The sequence below is a fragment of the Chroicocephalus ridibundus genome, chromosome 6 (genome assembly GCF_963924245.1).
Source record: "Chroicocephalus ridibundus chromosome 6, bChrRid1.1, whole genome shotgun sequence".
Lineage (NCBI taxonomy): Eukaryota > Metazoa > Chordata > Aves > Charadriiformes > Laridae > Chroicocephalus > Chroicocephalus ridibundus.
Genome location: NC_086289.1, coordinates 22,775,372 through 22,799,543, shown reverse-complemented (window position 1 = coordinate 22,799,543; position 24,172 = coordinate 22,775,372). Strand labels below are relative to the sequence as shown.

Sequence of the window (24,172 nt, the reverse complement as noted above, 5' to 3'; positions counted from 1 at the left end):
GAAATGATATCTGTAATATAATACACAATGATATTTCTCACCTCAAAGGCTTGGAATGTGATTCCTATATGAAAGCCCTCAGAAACTGTGATCTTCCAGATGCACTCTTTGGAAGGTCTGTAGTCATCTGGGTAATTGGGAGATTGGATCTGGCCAGCATCTTTGTGAATTTCTCCACCACAAATAGCTTCATAAAAAAAAAACCAAACAGAAAAACCCATGAGGTTGCAGGTTTTTCCTCAGGTAAAGCCCGTTCCATACTTAGCCTTCTTCCTCATTCAAATCTGTATCAATACTGCTTTTTCCACAAAGGCAACACACAAGTCTTAGAAGTTTTTACTAATTTAACATTTTGTGTTAGTGACAGTGTCTCCCATCTTGCTGTGACAACCTCCTTAGAAGGTGAACTGGCTGAGATAGAGAATTTTTATGGATTTGTGTGTTCCACACTCCTGGTCACCTTCATAGCTGCTTAAAACCTGCTACCAGCACTAAGAACCAAGAAAAGCTGGGGAAAAAAAAACAACAAAAAAACCCAAACAAATAAAAACCAGCTGCAAATCTAATCCAGCCACACGATGGCAATATTAACAAGCGTGAGTCGAGCTGTTCACAAGGAGACCCAAAGGCTGACTGCTGTGCATGAACAAATTAAAGTTTTGTGCGAAATGTATGAATGAGTAAATTTGAAGACCAAGAACAGAAAATTTAACAAAAATCTAGTTTAACACAAAACTAGCAGAGACCTCAAAGACAATTGCACTTCAGCATAATTGTCTGCAAGACTATGTAACAAATGAAAATAAGATCACAGGCTAAAACCTGTGTAACCCCATGATGCAAGACACACATGTCTAAAGAAGGCATATGAATGTTTTGGCTGTGTTTAAAGTCAAGCAAACAAGGAGCACTGACAGTAAGCACAAGAGAGAGAGCACTGCAATGACACCTGCCAGACGTCAACCATTTTCACACTTGGGGTCTTCCCACAACTCATTGCATTAGCAGTTCAGATCTGGGGCTCCCTACATTGTCCTGGAAATTGCTTGAATTGAGTAACATTGTCTTGGTTTTGCCTTTTAAGCTGCTAATGTTTAACCGCGACCTAGTTAAAAGCACTGTTTCAGTAGCACAGTGCTAACTTCTTGTTTAGAGAACCAATGCTAAGGCACCTCCAAATAGTTGTACCCCAAATTCAGCTGCAGAGCACAATTTTGGTTGTCATTTGAATTCAGAGCTACAACTGGTGCTAGAGAGAACCTCTGAGGAACCCTTTAGAGAATTGTCTCCTCCACCTAAGAGAAAGAGGACTACAAGAACACAGAATTGACATTTGTTTTTTTTTTTTTCAGCCATAAAACTGTCAGCCAGCAAACAGTATTTTCTCTGTCCACTGCACTAGTTCATGCTGAAATTCATCTGAGCAGCTAAGCGTACTGGAAGAGCTTTAGTGCAAAATGGAAAGAACATCTGCTGATAGTCTGAGAAAGTAATAATGATGACAAATCTGGGGCTGCCAGCAGTGCTGTAGGGGAAAACCATGAGCATCTTCCCATCTTGAATCTCATGAAAGAAACGGAACAATATGACAGAACTTTGAGGGCACTTTCACTACATTAACTGTCGTTTAGTGTGAAATAATTCTCCCATCATGTGGACACATGTGGCCCTCCTTCCTCCCATCTACTGAAAACGTTAGGGCCAAGACCTGGAGGAATCCAAATCCAAAAAATCAGTGCTTGCCCATAAAGCTCCCAGCAATGTTCAGATGCACGAGCATTTACATGCAGAGGACAGAGAAGCAGTGGTAAAACCCACTTTGGCTTTTTAGTACATGAGGGAGAAGAGTTCAAAAGAAAAACAGGAACTAACAGCAATGCAGACAGCTGTTGGACAAAAATACATAGAAAATCGAACATTTAAGGACAAGCCTTCCTGGAAATAAAGATTACCCTTATTGCCTAGACACTTAAGTCATGAAAGAGCTGAGCAAGCTACCTGACAACAAAGGAAAGAAACAAGCCAATACCAGAGCTTGCATCAGAGGAAAATAGGGCTTAAGGAAGATTTTTGGAAACTCCTATTTCAACAAATAAATTACGGACAGAGATGCAGATAATCTTATTACCTGCCCCTCTGACCAGAAGAGGCCAGGCTAGGAAAAGAAGTTTGCAATGGGCCATCACTGTTTCTGTGGTACAGGCTGGCTTCCACCAGTCACAGAATCTTCATGGTTGGAAAGGACCCTTAAGATCATCGAGTCCAACCAAACAACCTGCAATCCCTGCCACTAGAGCATGCCCTGAAGTGCCAAATTTACACATTTCTTAAATACCTCTAGGGATGGTGACTCCACCACCTCCCTGGGCAGGCTGTTCCAGTGCCTGACCACTCTTTCAGTAAAGTAATTCTTCCTAATACCTAATCTAAACCTCCCCTGCCCCAACTTCAGACCATTTCCTCTGGTCCTGTCATTATTCACCTGGGAGAAGAGGCCAACACCCACCTCTCTCCAGCCTCCTTTCAGGTGGCTGTAGAGGGCAATGAGGTCTCCCCTCAGCCTCCTCTTCCCCAAGCTAAACAAGCCCAGCTCCCTCAGCCTCTCCTATGACCTGGTCTCCAGACCCCTCACCAGCCTGGTAGCTCTCCTCTGGACACGCTCCAGCGCCTCAATGTCCCTCTTGTACAGAGGGGCCCAGAACTGAACACAGTACTCGAGGTGAGGCCTCACCAGTGCCGAGTACAGAGGCACCATCACTTCCCTGCTCCTGCTGGCCACGCTATTCCTGATACAAGCCAGAATGCTGCTGGCCTTCTTGGTCACCTGGGCACACTGCTGGCTCATGTTAAGCTGGCCATCCACCAGCACCCCCAGGTCCTTTTCTGCTGGGCAGCTTTCCAGCCACTCTTCCCCGAGCCTGTAGCGTTGCTTGGGGTTGTTGTGACTGAAATGCAGGACCCGGCACTTGGCCTTATTAAACCTCATACAGTGGGCCTTGGCCCATCGATCCAGCCTGTCCAGGCCCCTCTGTAGAACCTTCCTACCCTCAAGCAGATCAACACTCTCACTCAGCTTGGTGTCCTCTGCAAACTTACTGAGGGTGCACTCAATCCCCTCATCCGGACCATTGATAAAGATATTAAACAAAACTATCCCCAAAACTGAGCCCTGAGGGACACCACTGGTGACCGGATGCCAAGAGGATCTCACCCCATTAATCACAACTCTCTGGGCACGGCCATCCAGCCAGTTTTTTACGCAGGGAAGAGTACACTTGTCTATGCCATGATTTGCCAGCTTCTCCAGGAGAATGCTGTGGGGGATGGTGTCAGAGGCCTTACCAAAGTCCAGATAGACAACGTCCACAGCCTTCCCCGCATCCAGAAGGCGGGTCACATGGTCATAGAAAGAGATCAGGTTGGTTAAGCAGGACCTCCCCTTCCCAAACCCATGCTGGCTGGCCCTGATCCCTTGGCTGCCCTGCACTTGCTTGAGAGCTCACTCAAGATGATTCTCTCCATGACCTTTCCTGGTCAGGCTGAGAGGCCTGTAATTCCCCAGATCCTCCTTCTGACCCTTCTTGTAGACAGGCGTCACATTAGCCACCCTCCAGTCATCTGGTACCTGCCCTGTTGACCAGGATTGTTGATAAATGATGGAGAGAGGCTTGGTGAGCTCTCCCGCCAGCTCCCTGAGTACTCTATGCACAGTCATACTCTGTGCTTGCTCTCAGGCTTAGCAATAGATTTCATATATTTCCAATGGGAAATTTCTTGCAGGAAAGGGTTACATAAAAAGCCAGAGCTTTGAAGAAGCAGGAAAATATGAACAGTCAGAGGGATACAAAGTTTGACCGCTAGATGCACGCTGCACTTTCATTTGCTCTCCTCAAAAGTCAAATGAAGCAGGTACTGCTCGTCTTTACTGAACCTTTAGGGGTCATTTATTAATCAAGAGGAAATACGGAAAATTATCAAGAGAAAAGGAAGTTTTGCAAAGTGACTGTGGCACGTAGCCAATGTAAATTTTTTTTTCTTTCAATATGAAGCGTGATGCCATACTAACATACACGATGAAGAACAGAAAAGCTGCTTCCCAAAACCATCCCTCACCTTATGTTTGTTTTTTTTCTTTTAAAGCTGGAGCAGATATCACTGGGGAATCACCCACTGTAAGAACTAAGCTGCCTAGCCCACCAAAACAATAAGCCAAAATAAAACCGTCTATTAGAGGCATGCTAGTTTGATCACTTCTAATTCCAACGAACTACTACAAAAGGGGTGTTACAAACCATATGGTCCAGGCAACAGCTGCTTCTCAGGAGAGACATAAAAAAAAAATAATCGGGCAAGCTACCTCTGTCTCTGGGGCAACAATTCCTGCAGAAACCAGATATTTCTCCTGTGAAACAGACTTGTTAGCCCCACACTGTTGTGAAATCCTTATATACTTTATTTGCACTTCCCCAACAGTCCCGTGTTTTCTTCACGTCACTCTGTTAGTATCATTATTCATAAGCATATTGGACACTTGGGCACTGGGCTTCCAGTGACATGCTTGCTCCTGTGGCTGCAGAAAGAAGATGCAAAATCAGTACCAATGCAGTCAACCTCAATACTGTTGACAACACTGGTACTTCTAAGAAAATGCCTGTTGCCCAGAGAACAACGAAGGCTTTTAATACATTTTAGAATCATTATTGTAAGAAATAGGCATATATGGAGAAGGGATGATAGTGATTTGTTAGTGACTTTGGTAGTATTGCTCTTGCTCTGAAGTGGTTTCAGCATCCCAGTGCCATGCAAGTTTACAAAACAACTAACCTGCAGAAGATCTGACATGCTAATTTCTAATCTTCTGTAAGTAAAACATACAAGGGAGAAACAAAAGAACAATCTCTGCATTTGAGCAACCCCCCCCCCAAATAAGCTGCATTAAGCGACATAAAACGTATGATCTGAAACAGAACTTTGCCTGTTAAATTTCTGTAAGGAACTGCTGCTATGCCCAACACCGCTGCTTGCAGGGGCTGGTTAGGGCAAATAGAACCTGGGCTGTGAACAGGAGCTATTGCTCTGCACTGCCATCTTGTTGTCACCCTCAAAACTGTGATGATCTAGTTGGAAGATCCATGCCTTGTCTGCTGAAACAGCCTGCAAAATCCAACAATTCCCATGAAAAGAAGACCAGGGGCTGTGCCTAACCGCATGGTGAAGCGGAGCTCCTGCTGATCCTATAACCCCTGCATCTCGTTCTGGCTGCTCCATGCAACACGACAGATGACCTCTAGCTAAAGGTTGTACCTTCATAGACCACAAAGAAGCCTTTGCCCAGGATGTTACTGCTGCTCCGGAACTCAATCCATAGCCTGCTGTCCGTGGAGAATACCGGTTCAGGGATCTTGTCACCACAAAATCTACCTAGAAGGCAGGAAAGAGATGATCAAGATCTCCTGGCTGATGGGAAGCACAGCATAGCAGGCACCTGCGGCTCCAGGAAGCAAATAGTCTGTGGTTAAAAGAGGCGTGTTTGTGTAAGACATCCTTTCACTCCCACCACTTGACGCTTTTGAATGAGTTTCTGCTTCCTCCCCCACCCCCTCATTAATTTATATTCTCTTCAATTATGAAATGAATACAGGTTTTCTTCAGTTGGGAGCAGAATCCAGTAGTCACAGATTCAGGCCTGGTAAATTCAAAAGGACTCTTGCTTTGATCACATAATTGGGCAAATGAGCTTCAAGGCTGGAGAACCATGCGCTGTCCTTCTAGAGTTGTGACATTAGGGAACACCCTTTCCACCTGCTAGGCCTTGGAAATTCCTTCAGCATTTTGCACCCAAGAGCACATTGTCCAAATCAAACTGAGGGCAGGATATGGCCATGCTGATGAGAAAACACCCCTTATCTCATCCTCTGCTCTCATTTCTTCCCAGTTAAGCCTCTGCAGTCATTCAATCTTTTTCAAGAGAAAGAGACCAAGCACCTTTTTGCTCCATGGTTCATCCAGCTTTGAGCTCTCTCATGCACCAGCACTGGTAAATACTTGAGTCCTTCCAGCAAATATGAATCCTGAAGCAGAACAGCTGCGGATGCCATCTACAGCCCAAACAACCTCAACAACCCTAATTTGGTGCTCCACTACCTGTTCCAGCCAGAAGTTCCTCACAGAAGTAGAGCAAGCACCAAGTATGCACTGAAAGCACATAGTGCAAACAAGGTTTTCACTTCAGCTGACACCAGCAAGGCTATATACTGAATTCAGCATGGCCTTGGCACCCTGTGCAACTGAATCCCCAGTGGGAATTTGACAGCAGCAGAGAGCAGTTCCTCCAGTTGAATTCAGTCAGGACAGCGGTGATAGGGATCCTGGCCTTGCAACACCAGGCAAAGGCTTCTTTGAATAACCTCTACTGGGTAAAAACCTGGTTAATGCCTTACCTACAAGACAGCACCTTAGATCTCATTAGCAGGCTGCACTGGTGGTTCCCTTCACTGGATAAGGAGACAGATAGTTCGAGGCCTGTTGGCTGGCAGGTAGAGAAGGTTGCTGCTTTTCCTATGTATGGAGGGCAGAGTAGTTGGCATGGATCCTGTGCATGAAAAGCCTAGGGCCCTCTTGCTAAGTCAGCTGCTCACAGTCAGCTATTGCCACTTTTGACTCTGCCTGCCCCACCTTCACCACTTGGCAGCCTCGGGAAGACTATGACCTTCAAGGTCTATGCCTCTGTGACAGGGCAGCCAGCACAGATCATGTGAGTTGCAAATTTTCGTTCTATTCAATGGTAGTTTCACCACCAACTTTCTTCTCTCGAGGAGCGACCCATCCAGATATTATCTCAGACCCTAGCTTTACTCGACTACTCAAATTCTGAGTCCCTGTGCCCCCAGGCTGCCCATTGCTGTTGGGGCAGCGTGACAGCCCTGTGTCATGCTAATAGCATCTCCCATCTCAACTCTCAAAGGGGATGCTAACAAACACCATCAGTGCTGCAAAGCTCCTTCCTCTAGGGTCACTGAGCAACTACCTCCTGGATTTAGACTTGGAGTTGAACAAGGGTGTCAAGGAGAGGAAACACAGATGAGAAACGAGAATGAGCAAACTCCTCAGAGTGTGATAAAGGGCCCATTCATAAAAAGTTACACACCATTTAAAGGCTGGGTTTTCACACACTTCCCTGGGAAAATATGCAGCGCACATGTATTTTTTTCTCTCCGCAAGAAGCCCGTGCTTTCACAATTCACACTAATCCCCCTCCCCGCCCCCTGCTGAATTGCCGTCTGTCTGCCTCTTCCGAGCTAATTTCATGGGCTCAGCCCCTTGCGGGAGCTGTGGCCACTCATGCAGTGTCTCCTTCCAGATGGAAACACTCACAAGTCCACCTGCACTAGGGGGACAGGGAGGTGCTTGGCTTCTGAAATACCTTTAAATTACTCAGCAAAAAAAATAAATAACGAGGAGCTAAGTTGCAGCTGTTGTAGCAACGTTACCTGACGCATGTGCAGAAGAAAAGAGCAATAAATACTGCCAACCCCAAAACAGGCAGGAAGCAGTAAAAACGGCTGCCAACTCTGCACCGAAAGGCATAGAAACTCTGGAGAGCAGCACGGCTTCAGCCTCAGCACCTCACCTGGTACCAGGGCTGGGATGTCCAGTGGAGCCAAGGAGAGCACCCAGACCTTCCTAAACCCACTGACCCCACGCTGACTAGCCCAGTCTTGTGCTGCAGCACAGGGCACAGTACCTCTATCACAGCTGGTGATGCTACACAACCTAGAATCACAGAATGGTTTAGGTGGGAAGGGACCTTAAAGATCATCTAGTTCCAATCCCCTGCCATGGGGAGGGACACCTCCCACTAGACCTGGTTGCTCAAAGCCCCAACTAGCCAATCTCTGATTGCTTCTTTCCTTTCAGACAGAAGGGGCTGTTTGCAGTGCAGCACTTCACACATGGGAACACCAAGGTCAGGGGATGGAGTCAGGATCACAGCAGGTGGAAAGGAGGTGGGACTCCTGACTGCCCAATCAGGGTGACAGAAGACTTGCAGTTACGATAGCAGGAGGCAGAGGAATGGGGAGGACACAGAGGAGCTGCACTTCCTTGATATCTTTGGGAGCAGGAGCTCCCTTGCACAGTTTGACATCCTAGGCATGGTCTAGCAAGGTCCCTGCTAGAAGTACAGAGACTCAAAGTACAGTCTCCTGTGTATTTGTAAACACAAATACTTGAGAAATAATGGCAGGAGCCTGAGCCAGGAGCTCTATGGCCGCTTCATTCTGACTGCCTGATGGTTCCACCCAGGTCTTAGAAAAAAGCAATACTAAAACTCCAGAGACCACATCTTTAGTTCTATCCGTGCCCCTGGCTCACTTCCCTCTCTGTCTAACTTCTCAAGCTAGAAAAGGAAGGAATAAAGTCTTTGCTACCAAAGGGTTTGGAGCATGGATCGTCTGGTGTGAATACAGCATGCTGACATCTCCGGATGGAGACATTAATGGATGGCGAGTACACTGGCTGAACACAGGCTCCCTACAGGTAAAGGAAGGTTTGTTTCTGGTTGTTTCCCTCCCACAAGCATCGAGAACACCACACGAAATGCAATTAAAATGAACCAGCTACTCACCCAGTAATGGAGCCTTCCTCCAGTAGCCATCACGTACCTCCACATAGTCATACCAGCAAAGGCGACTTTTAAATAGGTCCATTGATGTGAAGTTTAACATAATCTGAAAGGAGAGAGTACACGCTTCTCTTTGGGAAGGGAGCTACTTTAAAGAGAAGATCCTACAGATGATGTGCTTCATCTCTGCTACAGCAGTGCATAAGTGAGTGTGCAGGAAAAGACAGTGGGACAGTTGGTTGGATTTTTTAATCATCTTTCCTCAAAAAAGAAAGGCTTCTCAAAGTATTTTAACAAAACCATGAAAGTACATGACAGCAAGACAGCACTTTACTAGCCATTCTGTAATTCACAGTCACTGCTCCTCAGTTACTAAAATGCTACTTAAAAAAAGCCCAATTTGGGTTTTTTAAAATTAAAAATTCAATCTTTGGTTTTGATTAGTGTGAACATCATAAATACATTTCCCTGAAACACAGATGTTTTGGGGTCTATACCCTTGTATAAATGATGCATGTAAGAAAGAGCTAATTTTGCTGACAAGTTTCCGTATTCTGACAATTACACTCACACCATCACCGTGATGCAACTGTGTTCAGTGGCTTTATGGAGCAGAGCTTTGCATGACAATTCTATCCCTTTGGTCTCTTTCCTCTGTAACGAGGATTACAGGCCTTGCTCTGGGCCTATGGAAGTCACCGATGGGGTGTACTTGTGGCATTTTTGTCCTTGCAAGATTTAGCCCATGCATTAATTTTCATCCATAGTCTGACACAGAAACATCATTAGATTAAAATAGATATTCTCCCCCAAAGCCCTGGTTGGATGTCCAGAGTGCAGTTTGTACCAATGTTGCTTACTTTGTTTGCGGTTTTGCAGTTTTCTGACTTTGGACAGCAAAAGAAGATTCATCTGTTTTTGCGCAGACAAATACTACAAGCCCAGTATCTGTTCTAAGCCAATGCCTCAGTGCTATGATGCTGCTTTGTACCAATTTCTGCATTTGATTAAACAGATACATTGAAGCATTTAATCTGAACTTGCTTTTTTTATTTTTATTTTTTAGCGCTAGTGGTTCAGCATTTAGATGCTGGGTCCTATATCGGAAACAACTTTCTGAAGAGGCTAGGAGACGAAGGGAGAATTTGCAGTAAGATTTACACTGCAAAACTCCCAGGGCCGTAGTTCCAAAACGTGGACAGTTCTTGGCACCTCTGCCCCTGGTGAAGCTCTGCCTGCAGCTAATGGCGGGAGCTCAGCACTGCATGGGACTGGGCCTGCAGGGGACAGAACCGGGTCCCAGAGCAAGGCGGCTGCTGCAAAACGAGCGAGCTCTGCTCTTCTTTGTTTGAATCCGAGTCTTAAGTGCGCCTTGAGGGTGGTCCTCAGCAAAGCCACTCTGCCAAGGAGCTCCCAAGCCGGGCTGCGCATTCCTGCAGCCTGGTTGGTACGGCATGAAAGGCCTGAAAGGCTGGCGTTAGTGGATTAAGGAAAGATTTCATTTCCACAGGAAGATCAATAAAACAAAAGGAGCTGGGAAGAAAGTGGACAGGGTGGGTGATTGATGCGCAGCGGGGCTCGGCGTTTCGAGGCGGGGAGCGGGAGTCTCCTGACAGGGACATTATGCCTGCGTGACAGGGGCAGGCCACCAATGTCACTCACGGCTCCTTGGCTCCCTTCGGGAGCCCAGCTTGCTGGCACATTTTATCTAACTCATCTGACTGGCACCTGGCTTTGAAAGGTGAGCTCGGCCAGAGCTAGTGGGTGGCAGGAAAAGTTCATGCAGGGTTCAGCCTTGAATAGAGAGGAAGGATCAGAGATCGACACGCAGCCCAGACCTGTGAGGGGGCTCTGCTCCACCATTACCTCTTCTCTCCTCAGGACCACGCACTCCTGAACCCATCTCTAGCAGGATAACGATGGTGTTCAGGAGCCTTTCCAGGCTCCAGCCCTGCACTCCAGGCATGCAGAGATCTTTTGAAAGCTGCTAACACTGTCAGCATAGGCAAAACCACAGGCAAGGGAAGTGCTGGGTACACCTTGTGCTGGTGTGGCACCTACCTTCTCCCCTGGGGTCACCGAGATCCTCCAAACACAGTGAGAATAGGAGGGGTAGCCATTTGGAAAGCCAGGGGCTGAGAAATTCCCTGTTGAGTCCTGCAAGGTCTCTCCACAAGCTGCGAGAGAGGGGGAGGAAAAACCCGCAATAAGGAGTGACTCTCTGAAACACATCAGGGTCTACCAAAATGTTTGCACATGGCTGCTGCGTGTAGGTTGGTGACAGGTACTCTAAGGATGTTCATTCATGGTACTAGCCAAAGGGCATTGACCACCTGAGACCTTGCCAAAGGGGTGATGTGATATTTGTCAGAATTCCCGTGATAGAGGATGATCAGTGCAAGGACACACGGGAAACAGCTTTTGAATGGCAGCCTTCTTCCTTCATCTTCCTTACACATGCCAGCACTTTCAAGTTTCAACCCTACTGAGAAATATCTCATCCACTAATCAAATGCAAACTATTAACCCTACCCCACCTCACAACCCCAAGACTGCTGCCAACAAATCTGTTTTCCCTTCATTACAAGCTGCTCAATGATGTTCTCCTTAGTTACCATTGTTAAGCGTCTTTTTGGGGGGTTAAAACTTCCCAACAAAAGCAAGGCAAGCCCCACTGCCCTCATGCTTCATCTGTCCAGCACCTACCCTGCTGTCACTCTGCGCAGGGTAAAACATGAGCGTTGCAGCTCACTCTGCTCTCCACCCTCCCGTTTTTGTGGCCTGCTGCAGTCGATGAAATGTAGATCCCAGAGCAACTTTTGGGAAACAAATAATGTGCACACACATATGCTCCTTTAGGAAACTGCGGCTTCCAACATCTGGAAAAGCCGAGACTACTGTAGTTCCTGCTCTCTGAGCCAGGAACTGAGCTGGAACAAGGAGTGACCATCTCATCTGCAGAGCAGCTGACTGGCTAGGTCGGAGGATCACAAATATCAAAGCTGCCGTTTCCTTCAGAGTACACACTAGGCACATGCAGATACCATCCCAAGGAGCAGGGACCTTGGCTTGCCTGCTTTCCAGTTGTATTTTCTAATTTCATAACCCACTGATGTTACAAAGCTGCCCTTGACCTGCAGCTTCGTTTCCTCAGTGACGGTAAGGAAGCTCCCAAAAATCCCTCCTTAAGCAGCAGTGCTTTGAAAGATCCGACAAGGCCGAACATCTGGCTCCCTTTCTCATGGAAATGCCAGGGGATGTTCCTCTGCCTGATGCTATCACACACTCACTAATTTTTCAGCCATGATCACATTTAGATGGGCGGGTCGGAAGTTGGAGGTGAAAAGAGACTGGTCCCATTCAAAAAGTTTAATATCTTCAAAAAGGGAAGAGGGAGTCACCTAGGCCAGAAATTCTTAATTTCCCTGAAGTAGTTTGACCCACAGCTTGACAGGTCAGACTAGATGAATAGGCAGGGACACAAAAAAGAGTTTTGCTCAAACAAACAGCTCCTAGGGGTGCTCTGGAAGGTGGAGTCACTACTAGGAACAAGTTGCACACATTTCAAGGTACAGGTCAGCATGGCATCTGGCAAAGTGATTCCTGTCAGGAAAGCCAAAGGCATTTTAAACTACTAGAAAAAAGCACCAGTGGGCAAAACAGGCAGGTAAATGCACACATCTGCCCCAGAGGAATAAAAAAAATAAATGAGGGTCCAAACCCTCTCTTGCCTTGTTATCTATGTCAGAATCTGTTAGGATAATTCCAGCTCCCAGGATGCTCCTAGGACCCTCAACCAGGAAATGCATGCTGCCACAGCAGATAAACTCAAAGAAGATGAGTCCCAGCAATATTTATTCTGAGGACAGCAAGCCATTCTTCAGCTGATCCTCTGGCATCACCAGTGGTCAATGCATGGTCTGGAGTGACCACCACCTTAGCATGGCTCTAGGAACGGCAACATCTCACAAGGTGTCCCAATAAATAGGGGATTCCAATCCACAATTCACCAAGATATACAAATGTTCTTTTTCTGCTCAAAAATCTATTTAAACAAATATGAAACGATAAAGAGAGCTCTACATCACTTGAAACACATACTACATGACCATAATGACACAGGACAAAGAGGATTACTGCTGTCAGCTGAACTACAGTGAAGGTTTCTGACAGCCCAGACTCAATTCTCCTAAGTGCAATTACACAGTACCTGGCAAGACTGTAATTATGGAACAGGTACTAACATATCTGCCACCAAACACTACGCTGCTAAAACGTCACGAAAGGAGACCTAGCTAACTATCCAAACTTTGCAGAGGAAACTCCCCAGATAAGCTGGGAGAGGCTGGCCATTCAGCACACACAAGCTGCCAGAGAGGAACAGAGGTGAAAAGCAAAGTAAAAAGGTGAACGCTTCAGAAGCCATTTGTAAATTGAGTAGTTGAGTATTTACTGCTCTGCAGCTGGTTACTGGTACACTACATCTTTTTGAAGCTGCACAGAGAATTGGATGGGATGATATAAAGCAGGACCATTCCCAATTTATAGTAAGCCATTCCTGCACAGTTAGCACAGCCACACAGGCCTGTTTCCTTTAGCACAGCACAAGACAGCAGGACGTGCTGTTTTGAAGTCTTTTGTAGTGACTATACTCATCAAATCCTCAACCACGCAGCCACATCAAATCTAGCATTTACTACTATGCAGCAGAATGCGTCTTGCCTTCCAGAAATTCCTTCAGCAAATTTCATCTGGTTTCTCCTGGTTTGGCACTAACTTTAACCCAGCAGGTATAAGCTTTGGGGAATTAAGAGCAATTTAAAACAGCAGGGTTTTAGAATGGAAAAGCTAAGCCAGCCCTAACTGTAGTAGCCACAAGCGCTCCAGTCTAATGAGTTGGAGAGCCCTGTTTCTTACAATAGACACAGCAGTCGTTCTGGCTCGTACCAGTGCATACTTGTAACTCATCCTACACCATGCTAGCTCTTTTTTTGGGGAATTTTCTCAGGCATTCTCAGATGGATACTCTCTTTCTAAAAGTGAAACCATCTGCCATTCAACTTCTGGATTATGTTGTTGTGTTTTACCTAAAAATCCTCAGCTTGATTACTGAACAAAGTTGTCCTCAACCAAAAGTCTCATTCAGACCCTGCTCGAACCCACAACTTAAGTCCCTTGTTTTTGAACTCCTGTGGTTTGCATTTTGCAGAAGAGAACTTTTCAAGCTACTGATTCAAATGGCAGCTGAAGATGTTCATGTTATTAAATATATTGCACCCCTTCTCTTCTCTCCTCCTCTTCAAATGCAACCTGTGTATGCATTTTGATGCAAAGCAAAAAAGAAAAAAAAAAAGAAACCAAAACAATAGATATTGGAAGGAAATTGGTTTAGTAGTCTTAAAGCTCATGTCGTTCTGCTGCAAAATATTTTCTGAACTGCAATAACCTCTGCAAAACTTTGTGGAAAAAAAATAAAAAGTAGAAAAGTTCTGCTTTGCAAGTGGAAACTTGAAACTCAGAAGGGTCCTCATTTTAAAGTAAGTTGCTCTGTAGCTTGTAGTTTGACTTTAACTTCAGGCCAAAGAGGCTTTTCAGCTTGCCTCAAGAAATCTGAATCTGTAGTTGATGCTTCCAGCTATCAGAATGAAAAGGCTACTTGGATTAAGTCTGACTCAATCAAAAAACATGGTGCAAGACATACGTAATTTTTTTTTTTTTGAGTATTCAAATGAACCAATACCTAAAACAATCTGCGAGGTAGTTTTCCAAGAGCTACACCTTGCTCAACCAAAAGCAAATTAGAGAAAATTATGAGTGGTAAAAAAACCCACCAATGTTAGTTAGAACTAGCACACCTAAGAAAGTTATATCACTCACTGTCAGCTAAGCAGTGATCCCCAAACATCAAGGCCCCTGACGCACTGCTGATCCTCAGTGAGATCCTACAGAGAAGAAACAGATTTGCACACCAGCTATTGGCCATTTTCCATGGCCTCACGATGGGTTCACAGAGCAGTGCTATCCAGCCACTCACTTAAGACGTGACTCTGTATAATGGTAAAACTTAGCTCTCTGCTCCCCTTCTCCCCTCGCTCTGTGATATGCTTATTCCAAGAGATCAGTCATTTGTGATTGTACTAGGTTTATGATCAGTAAAAGCCACCCTCAATTGGATCCATACGCTGGCCAGACCGACTCATTTAGATAAACTCCTGGGCCATGCTTGCAAAAGTCCTTTTTTTCCTCCCTGCATGATTACAAATGTTACAGGGTCATTCTGTCAAATTAGGGCAACTCTCTCATTCTCCAATATCTTCTCATGGATGTTTCACTACCAGCAGAAATCCAACAGAGCTTATTAAATTTTCTCCTTCCAAGCACCACACCTCCCATGCTATCTCCCTTCCTAGTTGGCTGCAGTCCATGCCACAGGCACCAGACTGGGTGCTACCTTTGCTTCGAGCCTCTCTTTACATCCTCACATTCAACCTGTCCTTAAGTCTGGCAGATTTATTCTCTGAAATCTAGCTTTCTCTATTAACCTATTCAGCTAAAACTGTTGCATAAATTTTCACTGTCTAACGTCTCCACTTTAAAAGGATCCTTTTGTTCTGATAGGTAAATTTATTCTCCCAATCATATATGTGACCCCAATGCTCTTTTTGACAGTCTTTTTCAGACTCCAGATAAAGCAGGACCCAGACCACTGGTCTTTGGCACGTCACACATACATATATGGGTTCTCTATCAAAACTCTTCATGGTTTATCAACCCTCTCGCAGGAGGAAGAGATACAGCCCTCCCGTAAACAGTCCAAAGCAACAGCTTCTAGCACTTGGCTGTTTCACAAACCAGCATCTTTGAGCTTTCTTCCAGGTTATGTCCCAAGCCTCGGAGCAACACACCATAATCGCAGAGGTACACTTATGGTTTCCTTAAGGCTCATCCCTGGGACACCCCCTATATAAATAACTCAACAGAAGTTTGACGATTGGTGTGCAGAGACCTCGATCTACCAGATAGCCCTCTGCCACTTTGCTAACTCCTAGTCCCCACTCTGTCCACAGTCGTGTACATCAATTTCATCTTCTATGAACAGAGCCTACACCCTTCATTCCAGACTGTGTACGTACACAAAAATAGCAGCAAAATACAAGCCTTGTCCCAGCCTCTCTCCCTAGCCTACTCTTACCTGTTTCAGTAAAGAACACTGGACAAACCTGAAGCCCTAAACCAAACCGAATACTGGCAAAGTATTAATAGTAGACACGTGTTAGGCAAGTTCAATTCTCCCACAGCTCCAGCTTGAAGCATTTGATGGTCTACATTTCCTGAGTCTCTTTCATCAAAGGGATTGTTAAGTTGCTCTTGAACTCCAGTGCCTTCCATGTGTCTATGTGTAAAACATGATAAACCATATGTCTACAATAAAGCTGTCGCCATCTCCACAAGCCATATTTACCTGGGCATTTGTACAACTTCCTTGCCTGAGCGATGTCTCCCTGACTCAGGCGAATACGCTGACCAATAGTTGGCCGGACCCCATTATCATCACGACGGGGAAGGATGGTGTCGAGGAAAACCCCTCTAAAGGGAAGAACAAAGAGACAAAGTGCAGTGAAGTAGGGAAAGTGATACGATGCACTGAAAGTCACCCTGGCAGGCCTCCCACACCATCCCCTTCACCATATATCCCACGCTAACAAGCAAGAGTAATGCAGGTTGTGATAACTGCATGTCTTGAGGTGCCCTTCTCGCCAGAGCAGATAGCTTCCAAATGTACAGGCGAGTCTGCCAAGCCAGTAAATTCCTCTTTTGATATATCAAGATTGCTGCTGACGCTGTTTGAGTATAGACACATTCCTTACCATAAATCAGAAAAGGCAATGAAATATTCTTGCAGAAGGTTCATGGCACATCTGGCTCAGCAGGAGCACAGATTGGACACTTAAGCCAGAGAAGCAGAGGGAAGGGGAGTTTGTTCAGTAGCAGATGGGGTTCGGCTGGCAGTGATTGCAGTTGCCACAGACAAGAGAAAAAGATCAAGTGCTCTACCTTTGTTCTGCAAGAGTTTCCAAGCTAATAACTCCATTTCTCTATGCCTCTTTTCGCTCGCAACTATTTCTTCCACGTGGTACTTCATACTCAGGAGCTCTCTACTGCACTTCTGATCTCGGTCCAGAAAAGGATTTATCAAAATGCAAAGTCTGTGCATCCAAGCACGAGCTTGCACGCAAGAGAGACTCCAAGGCAGCATTAGGACTGCAGGGCTAAAGTGGGAGGGAGGAATAAGAAACCTGAACTCCAGGTTGGTAAAGTCCAAGCTCTCGTGGCCAGGCTCTCCAGTCCACAGAAACCATTTCACTGCACCCTTGAATGTCTAACAGGCTTGGATGTACCAAAGCTAACAGCTTCAGCATCAGCCCTGGGAGGCAGACTTCTCTTTCTGAAGGTCGGCATACAACTGTCCGTAAAGTCTGATGGGAAATCAGGGCAGAAGCAATAATTTTAGTGCTGTCTAGTCCTGACACAAGAGTCTTCAAGTACGGGTTAAGCTCTAAGTACACCAGTAATTCTGTTCATTGGGCTGCTCAGCAGCATAAGAGCCTTGGGAAGAAGTCTGAGAGGGTTTTTTTTTTTATTGGTTAATTTTAAATAAATACTGCAAGCAGACTATTTGGATCACAGCTGTCCAGAGCTGCAGCCAATGTTCTTGAACAGAAAATATCATTCTATTAAACGTATTTTGCAGGGAAAAATGCTTATGTAAATATTCAAACTGAAGGAAGAAATAGAGGGGAAGGAATTCAATCTGTTTGAAAAGCTAGAATCAACTCTTGCATAGGGGATGTTGTTTTTTTTCCAGTAGTAGGAAAATTCCCGATCAGCACTAAAATCAGTGCTCAGAGGTAAGCCCATCAAATTTTGATTGACAAATTCAGGCTGGCATTCTACATGCCAGCTGCATGCCTCGGGCTTAATTTATTTAAGTTTATGTTGAAAATAAATTGTCCAATTCCAGAAACACCACAAACAGAGAAACAGGTCGGTTTGCTCACTAAGTTTTCAAGCCTCCTCAGGACTTCACAGAAGAACTCAGCATTTGGCAGGGACATACTTCTGTGGCCAGTGAAATGCTTTCTGCAGATCTCCAGACTCAAACAGGGAAGAATGACAAAGTTTAATAGAGAAACCATCACTTGCACACCTACACTTTTGATTTTTTCCCATTCCAGTGCTGATGACTGTGCACTCACAGCCCCAGCTTCCTGCACAGAGCATACACTTAGGGTACTGCTCACACAACACAAACAGCTCACAGCTTCAAATTAATTTGTGATCCCTTCTTACCTGCCACACACATTTTCTTCCAGAAGGCTGTACCCTAGCTTGGGTCAATAAGATTTCTGGTTTTGCTTTTACCACCAACTGAATTCTGTGCTTCCTTCACGTGCATTGCTGAACATGACTCCAAATTAGGAGGCAGTAAGAACAGTTCCTCTCATTTTACAATCAAAGGAACTGAGTACAATGAAGAGTCCTTCTGGCCTAAAGCACACAGGTCCCAGCAGGCCCATGCTGTCCACCCAAACCCTATCTGCTTAACAACACTTTACGATGTTAAGCTGCACGTTTGCAAGCATTTCTAAGGGCACCGATACTTTGGTTCACAAATTAATAAACACCAAGCAGACATCATTAAACAGAGCAACTCAGGCACTCTAACACCAGAACCATTCTTGAATAAGGTACCTAACTTGTCCTCCCAGAGGTAGGAAAAGAACACAGGAATCCTGGATGTCCTGTTCTCCTGTTGTCCAGGCATGGGCAGCATGCATTAGCTGCCCAATGCAGTGGTAAGTCAAGCACAACAACCCACCATAGCTACTAGCTAAGAATGACAGAGTTTAAGCAGAGATGCTTTCAAGGCATTAGCATCCGCATAGTACCCTGAATGTGTAAAGTGTTATGTAAACATTATGAAATTATCAACCGATCTTGAGAAACACTGAATATTCACCATCCCATCTGATGGGCCAATAGATACAGGTGCTTTAAACACCACTCAAGGACGCAGATGCTGAAGGCAGATTAAACACTCTGCTGCAGACAGCTACATTTTGTCCCAACTCTGTATTTATATGCCCACCTGCAGAGGAGAGACAACATAACCCTACTTCACACAGTAAAACCTGTGGAGGATGTAAGTGCCATGCGTATATATCTTTTCAGGATTAGGATGGTGTGTTGCCAATACATCCAGAAGATGCCCTTTGACATGCAGACAGTGCTACCTGCATCCTGATTCAAATGGGAGCTTCGCAGAGGTCATGTTTTGTAACTCCAGGCTGTGCTGCCATGTCTACTAGCAAGAGGTTTAGAGAATTAAGGTAACCCGCTATTTGCTTAGGGCTCCATGGACGTTTAAACTTTCTTATTGCTAAGCTGCCATTTATGAGTCTTGACAGCAGTAAAATAAATTGTTTAATGAGGCAGCAATAGTCAATTTAATTTGCTGCCACGTCTGTAAGGAATGCACCAGGAAATAAAAGCCTGCAGTCATACTCTGCAAAACAGGCAACTTTCTGACATAGACAGGAACAGAAGTTCCCATGGTAAAAACCGGTTACTGCTGCCATTACAGTCTGTTGTGCCATACTCTATTCCTATTAGCCACAGATGCAAACGAGAAATATGTTTTGCTGTGAACTGAAAACAAACAGTGACTCCTGCAGAAATTTTCAAAAGCACCACGGGAAACAATTTCCACTGCTAGGACTCTTTATGAGAGGATGTAGCAATAGGACAAGGACTAACGGTTTTAAACTGAAAGAGGGGATATTTAGATTAGATATTAGGAAGAAATTCTTTACTGTGGGGGTGTTGAGACACTGGAACAGGTTGCCCAGGGCAGCTGCGGATGCCCCATCCTTGGAGGTGTTCAAGACCAGGCTGGATGGAGCTTTGAGCAGCCTGGTCTAGTGGGAGGTGTCCCTGCCTATGGCAGGGGGTTGGAACAAGATGATCTTTAAGGTCCCTTCCAACCCAAACCATTCTATGGTTCTATGATTCATTGTATCTCAGAAAAACTGTACCTTTCTGTCCTAAGCACAAAGTTCAGAATAAAAAGGGTGTAGGATCTGCAGACGCATTTGACCATGGCAAACGCCATATGATTTGCTATCATCAATGTTCGTCAGGAGTCATGAACAACAAGGTTGTGCCAAGTGCCACATAAGAGTTTCTTCAAGACAACAAGTCACAGACACAGCTCTGTGTCCTTCACCTCCTCCTCACTCACACATCCCATCTCTGCTGGTGGGATGCTGCTTAGACCATCTTTTTCCTAGGTGGACTTTCTGGTGTATGCTAATGTATTAACATGCCCACTACAGTTCTTCCCTTAGCAGCATCATGCAGGGGCTATCCTAGCCACTGATCTTAATGAAACCTTGCTGGAACTTACTATCTTCGTGGACTTCATGCTTTTGTCAGTTTTGGTTGCAATTGGCCAGCATCCGCAAACCTCAGTAAGGAGGGAAGGTGACATGCATACACTCACAAATCTCTACTGATTGGTCAAAGGAAGCATCGTTCCTTTAGGGGAGCAGATGTCAAGACAGGTCTTGGTGAAGTAAAAGCCTGTTCCCAGCCCTGCCTATTTACTGTGAGAGCACAATCAGCCCACAGAGGCACTTAGTGCTCAGTTCAATCACTACACAAAGACTGCTACTGGGGTGAGGGTGGGTCATAGGGACAAAGGGCTTAAAGAAAACAGACTTAAAAATCCTATTAAGCACCAATTTAAATTTAGAAGGACTCTTGCCATTTTTATCCCTTTTTGGCCCAGCAGTGTTCTGAAGGACCATGGTTTTCAAGAGACACAGACTCAAAGGCATCCACAATATAAATGGCAGTAATAACTTAATCCTGCTTTTGTGCAAGACAATTCTAACCATTTAGAGTCTAGCAAATGCTGGAAGGGTCCAGCAGATGCCTCAAGGGAAGAAAAATTGTTTGCTTTGGGTATCTGACCCAAAGAAATCTCTGAAGGCTGCAAAGCACCCTTGCCCATCTACCATTTTCCCCTGCCAGAACAAGCAGCGTTTCAGCAAGCTTGGTAATTTCCCCCTGCTTGACATGAAGTTCCAGAAACAAAAACAGAAAACAATAGGCTTGGCAATTCCATACAACAGGTGAGTAAGAAAATTTTTAGAAAGCCCCAAAGACTTAATTTTTGCAACAGAAAGTTCTCAAGAGCGTGAATACTTGCATTCTGCCTCTGATCCCCTTTACTCATGGTATGCAGCAAATTAAAGCTCTTGCGAAGGAGAAGTAGTGGGATTTATGGAAAAAACTTTAAATAACACAACAAAATGGAGCTGGTCATCCAGTAGCTCTCATTCCAAATCCAGGACATAAATAACTGCTCGTTTCACCTCTACAGCCAGTAGAGCTGTCTGATCATAAAATGGGCTCCATCTGCAGGGATGAGATGGAAATCAAGGGCAAACAGCCCTTGAAATCAGCCAGTTATTTGCGACAGGAACAGAACTGAAAAATTCTCCATAAAGAACCCAGTCACATAGAATCATAGATCTGAGAGGCCACATCTAAAGCACATGCATAAACAGTTAAAAAAATAGCCACACAATTAAAGATCACGATCTAGAGTTTAAATTCTCCCTTGGCAAAGTTGCTAGGGATTCAGAAGGCAATATTGTGACTCCAAAGCACGAGCTGGACAACCAAGAGATTGAAAGGTGTTTTTAGCATAACCCCCTTGAAGGGTACACACATACACATACATACACGCTGTCTGGGAAGGTTGCAAAACATGCTAACATGGCTTTGGAAGGTCTCTGAGATTATCAGCAGTGGGTTAATATAGTGTGGACAGGAAAACAGGAGTCCACCATACTTCTGTTCACCCACTTTGCTTTTTCAAATGTTTTCCAAGCTTTGCAATGCAGCAGAGCTCACTGCAACTGCCACATATCTCTACAACAGATCACAGGTCTCCTTCTAGGCTCCACGTATCCCACAGACAACTACTGAAAATAGTCCTAAGGACATGTAATCTTGGATTGTCACCTGGAGAATGTGTTCCTAGCATAGTGCATGATGCTGTCGAAGTCATAGGTCTCCCCCAGTGAGTTCACTTCCCCAGCTTCCATCTTTAAAAAGTTGTACTCCTGACCTGTGATGCCAGACACAAAGGGAAAAATACAAATCACTTAAAAAAAAAAAAAAAAGCAAGCCCTCCACCTCTGAGCACCTAGAATGAAAGTGATATGCTCCTATGTTCCAACAATTCCAGATGGACATCCAAAATCTCTATTCACCCAACTATTTTGACCCTTGTTCTAGGCAAGGACTAGCAATATTTCTTCTTCTCCATCCCAACCTACACACCACTAGGGGTTTTCCACAAGTCCAGCAAGAAAGGTTTCCACCCATCCAAAGCCAGGTGGAATAACCTGAAGTGCTATTTTACCTTGCTGTATGTTCTCTCTGATGATCGTGACATGCTGGTCCCTGTCAGGTCGTGTGTGCTCATGCCAGAAACCCACCACATGACCCAGCTCATGAGCCACAATACCAAACTTGTCACAGTTCTTTCCAATGGATATAGCCTGAGGGCCCCCTCCTCGTCGACCCACGTATGAGCAACATCTGGAAAACAAACCCAAAACCCCTTGAAGCACATCAGTGAATTGGGGAAGTCTAAGACATAGGAACAGAGGATGGCATCTGGCAGGGTACGGGACAGGCCAGCAGTTGCATACACTTACACATGTGATTGTATGTATAAAGAAAACACCTAAGTGTTTATCGACAAAAAATGCATATATACACTTAAGTGTTATCCCAGGAAAAAGAATCCAGAAAGGCTTAGCACCTTCTTCTGAGCAAATATTAAATTATCCTGGCAATCCTTACTGGAAGTGACCAGATGCATCTCTGTGGTAGATTCCTCCATGTAGCCATTGGTCTATTCTTACCAGAGCTAGACTTAGAAACCCATCTGTTTGCAACACAGATAGCTGTAGGGAATGTGTGTGTCACTTACCCACATGTTCTGTATGTGAACACAATGAAACTCTCTTCATCAGTTCTCTCCACAAACGTCACACAAGTGTGCTTCTCCCAGTGCCTCATCGCTTGCTTAAAGATAGCTCTTTGCGTTCCTGAAAAAGAAATCCAAGAAGAGCAAACAGTGAAAGCCTGGCTTTCAGGAAAATCTCTAATGGACTTCATCTGGACAGGGGAACAGTCAATCTTTCCAACGAACAATCTTATAACTCTAGGAATCCAGGACTCACTTCCAAATATAGCACTAACTTACTGTATCATCCTTTTCTCTCCTTGTGCTTCATGATTTAATTGTTCTAATTAAGCAGGTAGTAAACTTGCTGAAGCACATCGATATTTCTGCATGTGAGAAATGTCACCTCACTACATAGAGGTCATTCTGGCAGAGCTGCCGGGTGTTCTGATCTGCACACCAGCTACTCAGTGGTGTGCCAAATTTGCTCTCATGACACAATGTAACATGACCACACACAGCTTTCTAGATCCAGGAATCTCATGGGTGCTACAAATGCTCCTCTGGCAAAGGCAAAGCTGTCGTCAGGTAGTTTATCTTTAAAATTAGAAGCATAAACTACGTAGGAGCTAGGATCAGTCTCAGGGCAGTGTAAGAAGGTGCAGAGATACACTGCTGCTCTGTGCTCCGACTGAGGGACAGCTCAGGACTTAACAGAGACACCTGAGAAGTAAGGTAATACGCCTGTCTCACACTAGCAAGAAGAGAGGCCACAGAACCTCCCCTCCCTAGGGACCAGGGTACCTCCAGCAGTCACTCAGCAGCATCCAGAATGGTCATACAGACAACTGGGAAGCGATGCCCCAGAGCGGTACACAGCCTCAGGAGGCTTCCCTACAGTACTGCCTGTCCAGCACAGCCTCCAGTACCCACAGGGATGCAGAGCAAGCTGCCACTCTCAAGAGCGACTAGAGAGGGGGGAAAGGCCAGAAGTACATCAGTAAGACCCAAGGAATACAGAGAGGAGCTCCAGGGTGGGATTAAGCTGAGGAAAAACACCAAGCTGATTGCAAGAAGGAACTGTGGTACAGTAAGAGCTGCTTCTTACACTGTCACCCAAAGGGAAGGATGGCGCTACCTACCTCTAGTTAGGGCAGTGGGACACTGTAACACAGAGAAGATTCTCTCATCAGATCCCAAGGGATGGAGAGGGCTGTTCTCTGACAAGTGTGGGGGGACAGCTGTGGCTAGCAGGCTACTCAATATCCTGACAGGTTGCATGAGCCCCTCCCTTTGTAGGAGGTGAACAGACCCTTCCACTGGGGCTTCATAGACTCCTGGCAGCAGTGTGGGTGCTCCGACAAAATATATTATGGGAACCCAAGGGAATAAGGTCTGCTGGATCTATGAGGAAGATGGCAGAGCCAGCCTGGGGGAGACGGGAAGGAGCTGGCTCCAGTAAGGCACAGAACATTTGTCATCCATGAGTCAATGAAACC

At 45.3% G+C, this 24,172-nt stretch overlaps 1 protein-coding gene across 7 annotated transcripts in view; it reads right to left on the bottom strand.

Moving 5' to 3' along the window:
- TLL2 (tolloid like 2) overlaps positions 1 to 24,172 on the bottom strand; it is a 126,472-nt gene that overhangs the window by 40,278 nt on the left and 62,022 nt on the right. For 5 of the 7 annotated variants that reach the window (XR_010071649.1, XM_063339078.1, XM_063339076.1 and 2 more), the window contains 8 exons: positions 22,698 to 22,815; positions 22,122 to 22,300; positions 21,719 to 21,824; positions 16,086 to 16,210; positions 10,685 to 10,800; positions 8,627 to 8,729; positions 5,305 to 5,421; positions 42 to 187 (listed from right to left, as the gene is read on the bottom strand). Coding sequence is in view for 6 of the 7 variants with exons in the window: in XM_063339078.1 (XP_063195148.1) it covers positions 42 to 187; positions 5,305 to 5,421; positions 8,627 to 8,729; positions 10,685 to 10,800; positions 16,086 to 16,210; positions 21,719 to 21,824; positions 22,122 to 22,300; positions 22,698 to 22,815 (1,010 nt within the window). In the remaining variant the exon portion in view is untranslated. The remainder of the gene's footprint in view (positions 1 to 41; positions 188 to 5,304; positions 5,422 to 8,626; positions 8,730 to 10,684; positions 10,801 to 16,085; positions 16,211 to 21,718; positions 21,825 to 22,121; positions 22,301 to 22,697; positions 22,816 to 24,172) is intronic. The other 2 variants (XM_063339079.1, XM_063339080.1) reach the window with 2 other exon arrangements.